The sequence below is a fragment of the Calidris pugnax genome, unplaced genomic scaffold, assembly GCF_001431845.1.
Source record: "Calidris pugnax isolate Ruff unplaced genomic scaffold, ASM143184v1 scaffold394, whole genome shotgun sequence".
Lineage (NCBI taxonomy): Eukaryota > Metazoa > Chordata > Aves > Charadriiformes > Scolopacidae > Calidris > Calidris pugnax.
Genome location: NW_015091100.1, coordinates 1,568 through 6,033, shown reverse-complemented (window position 1 = coordinate 6,033; position 4,466 = coordinate 1,568). Strand labels below are relative to the sequence as shown.

The 4,466-nt window shown below is 56.9% G+C and overlaps 1 protein-coding gene across 1 annotated transcript; it reads left to right on the top strand.

Moving 5' to 3' along the window:
• Positions 1 to 57: 57 nt before the first annotated feature.
• LOC106897361 (sarcoplasmic/endoplasmic reticulum calcium ATPase 1-like) lies at positions 58 to 4,460 on the top strand. The gene is made up of 4 exons (XM_014957951.1): positions 58 to 184; positions 845 to 1,063; positions 2,199 to 2,534; positions 4,175 to 4,460. Exons 1-4 carry the CDS (start codon positions 74 to 76, stop codon positions 4,397 to 4,399), a joined length of 891 nt encoding a protein of 296 aa, XP_014813437.1. The 5' UTR covers positions 58 to 73; the 3' UTR covers positions 4,400 to 4,460.
• Positions 4,461 to 4,466: the final 6 nt, after the last annotated feature.

Genomic DNA, 4,466 nt, shown 5'->3' with positions numbered 1-4,466 from the left:
CCAAGGTCCTCCAAGGTCCTCCAAGTGTCACCTTGTCCCCTTGTGTCCCCCCACAAAGGTCATCAAGCAGCTGATGAAGAAGGAGTTCACCCTGGAGTTCTCCCGCGACCGCAAGTCCATGTCCGTCTACTGCTCCCCGGCCAAGGCCTCCAGGGCCGCCGTGGGCAACAAGATGTTCGTCAAGGTGGGCCTCCATCCCCACGTCCCCACCACCCCGCCCCGTGGGGCCACCTCCTCGCTCCCTGGGGCCACCTCCTTGCTCCATGGGGCCTCCTTGCTCCATGGATCCACCTCCTCACCCCATGGATCCACCTTCTCACCCCATGGATCTACCTCCTCATCCCATGGGACCACCTCCTCTCTCCATGGGGGGGCCACCTCACTCCATGGGGCCACCTTCTCACCCCATGGGGCCACCTTCTCATCCCATGGGGCCAACTCCTCACTCCATGGGGCCACCTCACTCCATGGATCCACCTCCTCACTCCATAATCCACCTCCTCACTCCATGGATCCACCTTCTCACTCCATGGATCCACCTCCTCACCCCATGGATCCACCTCCTCATCCCATGGGGCCACCTTCTCACCCCATGGGGCCACCTCCTCACTCCATGGGGCCACCTCCTCGCCCCATGGGACCACCTCCTCGCTCCATGGATCCACCTCCTCGCCCCAAGGATCCACCTTCTCACTCCATGGATCCACCTTCTCACTCCATGGATCCACCTCCTCATCCCATGGATCCACCTTCTCATCCCATGGGGCCACCTCCTCACCCCATGGGACCACCTTCTCACCCCATGGGACCCACCTCCTCACCCTGTTGTCTCCTCCCCCCGTAGGGTGCCCCCGAGGGTGTCATCGACCGTTGTAACTACGTCCGGGTGGGGACAACCAGAGTCCCCTTGACCCCGTCCGTCAAGGAGAAGATCTTGACCGTCATCAAGGAGTGGGGGACGGGGAGGGACACCTTGCGTTGCTTGGCCTTGGCCACCCGCGACACCCCCCCCAAGAAGGAGGACATGGTCCTGGAGGACTCCTCCAAGTTCGCCGAGTACGAGGTGATCTTCTGGGTGATGTGGGGGGTCCTCTTGGGGGGGCATGGGGGCGTTAAAGGTCCATGAGGTCATCTCGGGGGGGTTCTTGGGTCCACCTGGCCCCATAACCACGTTCTTGGGGGGGTTCTTGGGTCCACGTGGCCCCATAACCACGTTCTTGGGGAGGTTCTTGGGCCTTCAATGGGGTATGAGGTCATCTCGGGGGGGTTCCTTGGCCCATGTGGCCCCATAACCACGTTCCTGGGGGGGTTCTTGGGCCTTCAAGGGTGTCTGATGTCCCCTCCTTGGTGTCCCTTGTCCCCTGGAGGTCCTTTGGTCCCATCTAGAACCTTCTCTGGTGGGTTCTAGGTCCTACAAGGGGGTCTCACTCCATTTTGGATGGTTCTTGGCCCCATATTGACCTTTTTTGGGGACGTTTTTGGTCTTTTTGGGTGTCTGATGTCCCCTCCTTGGTGTCCCTTGTCCCTTTTGGACCTCCCTTGATGCCATCTAGAACCTTCTCTGGTGGGTTTTAGGTCCTACAAGGGGGTCTCACCCCATTTTGGATGGTTCTTGGCCCCATATTGGCCTTTTTTGGGGGACTTTTTGATCTTTTTGGGTGTCCGATGTCCCTTCCTTGGTGTCCCTTGTCCCTTTTGGACCTCCCTTGATGCCATCTAGAACCTTCTCCGGTGGGTTCTAGGTCCTACAAGGGCGTCTCACCCCATTTTGGATGGTTCTTGGCCCCATATTGACCTTTTTTGGGGACATTTTTGGTCCTTTTGGGTGTTCGATGTCCCTTCCTTGGTGTCCCTTGTCCCCTGGAGGTCCTTTGGTCCCATCTAGAACCTTCTCTGGTGGGTTCTAGGTCCTACAAGAAGAACCATCCCCATTTTGGATGGTTCCTGGCCCCATATTGACCTTTTTTGGGGGGACTTTTTGTCTTTTTGGGTTTTCGATGTCCCCTCCTTGGTGTCCCTGGTCCCATATGTCCATCTAGAACCTTCTCTGGTGGGTTCTAGGTCCTACAAGGGTGTCTCACTCCATTTTGGATGGTTCTTGGCCCCGTATGGACCTTTTTTGAGGGACTTTTTGGTCTTTTTGGGGTGTCTGACGTCTCTTCCTTGGTGTCCCCACCCCATCCCACCCCGCCCCACAGATGGACCTGACCTTCGTGGGCTGCGTGGGGATGCTGGACCCTCCCCGCAAAGAGGTGATGGGCTCCATCCGCCTCTGCCGCGACGCCGGCATCCGGGTCATCATGATCACGGGGGACAACAAAGGGACGGCCATCGCCATCTGCCGCCGCATCGGCATCTTCGGGGAGGAGGAGGAGGTGACGGGGAAGGCCTACACGGGCCGGGAGTTCGACGACCTCCCCCCAGCCGAGCAGAGGGAGGCCTGTCGCCGGGCCTGCTGCTTCGCCCGGGTGGAGCCCACCCACAAGTCCAAGATCGTGGAGTTCCTCCAGTCCTTCGACGAGATCACAGCCATGGTGAGGAGGAGGGGACACCAGCTGACGTGGTTTTGGGGTTCCATCACCATTTTCAGAGGTTCCTGGGGGATTCCGTAAGGATCTGACGTGGTTTTGGGGTTCCATCACCATTTTGGGGGGTTCCCATAAGGATCTGATGTGGTTTTGGGGTTCCATCACCATTTTGAGGGGTTCCTAGGGGGGTTCTGTATCAGTTGGACGTGGTTTTGGGGTTCCATCACCATTTTGGGGGGTTCCTGGGTGGTTCCCATAAGGATCTGACTTGGTTTTGGGGTTCCATCACCATTTTGAGGGGTTCCTAGGGGGGTTCTGTATCAGTTGGACGTGGTTTTGGGGTTCCATCACCATTTTGGGGGGTTCCTGGGTGGTTCCCATAAGGATCTGACTTGGTTTTGGGGTTCCATCACCATTTTGAGGGGTTCCTAGGGGGGTTCTGTATCAGTTGGACGTGGTTTTGGGGTTCCATCACCATTTTCAGAGGTTTCTGGGGGGTCTCATAAGGATCTGATATGGTTTTGGGGTTCCATCACCATTTTGAGGGGTTCCTGGGTGGTTCCCATAAGGATCTGACGTGGTTTTGGGGTTCCATCACCATTTTGAGGGGTTCCTGGGGGGTTCCCGTAAGGATCTGACTTGGTTTTGGGGTTCCATCACCATTTTGAGGGCTTCCTAGGGGGGTTCTGTATCAGTTTGACGTGGTTTTGGGGTTCCATCACCATTTTCAGAGGTTTCTGGGGGGTCTCATAAGGATCTGATATGGTTTTGGGGTTCCATCACCATTTTGAGGGGTTCCTGGGTGGTTCCCATAAGGATCTGACGTGGTTTTGGGGTTCCATCACCATTTTGAGGGGTTCCTGGGGGGTTCCCGTAAGGATCTGACTTGGTTTTGGGGTTCCATCACCATTTTGAGGGCTTCCTAGGGGGGTTCTGTATCAGTTTGACGTGGTTTTGGGGTTCCATCACCATTTTCAGAGGTTTCTGGGGGGGTCTCATAAAGATCTGATATGGTTTTGGGGTTCCATCACCATTTTGAGGGGTTCCTAGGGTGGTTCCCATAAGGATCTGACGTGGTTTTGGGGTTCTATCACCATTTTCAGAGGTTCCTGGGTGGTCCCATAAGGATCTGACGTGGTTTTGGGGTTCCATCACCATTTTGAGGGCTTCCTAGAGGGGTTCTGTATCAGCTGGACGTGGTTTTGGGGTTCCATCACCATTTTGAGGGGTTCCTGGGGGGTTCCCGTAAGGATCTGACGTGGTTTTGGGGTTCCATCACCATTTTGGGGGGTTCCCATAAGGATCTGATGTGGTTTTGGGGTTCCATCACCATTTTGAGGGGTTCTTAGGGGGGTTCTGTATCAGTTGGACGTGGTTTTGGGGTTCCATCACCACTTTGGGGGGTTCCCATAAGAATCTGACGTGGTTTTGGGGTTCCATCACCATTTTGGGGGGTTCCCATAAGAATCTGACGTGGTTTTGGAGTCCCATCACCATTTTGAGGGCTTCCTTGATGGTCCCATCAGGATCTGCCGTGGTTTTGAGCGTCCACCACCCTTTGTAGACCCACCACCCCCTCTTCGGGTGACCCTGGGGTGCCACCCCCACCACCCCTTGGGTGACCTCCCCCTCCCCCACCCCACCAGACAGGAGACGGGGTGAACGACGCCCCGGCCCTGAAGAAGGCGGAGATCGGCATCGCCATGGGCTCGGGGACGGCGGTGGCCAAGACGGCCTCCGAGATGGTCCTGGCCGACGACAACTTCTCCACCATCGTGGCGGCGGTGGAGGAAGGGAGGGCCATCTACAACAACATGAAGCAGTTCATCCGCTACCTCATCTCCTCCAACGTGGGGGAGGTGGTCTGGTGAGACCAGTTGCCTCCCAGTTGCCTCCCAGTTCGGCCCCAGTTGGTCCCGTCTCTCCACCTCCTCTCCA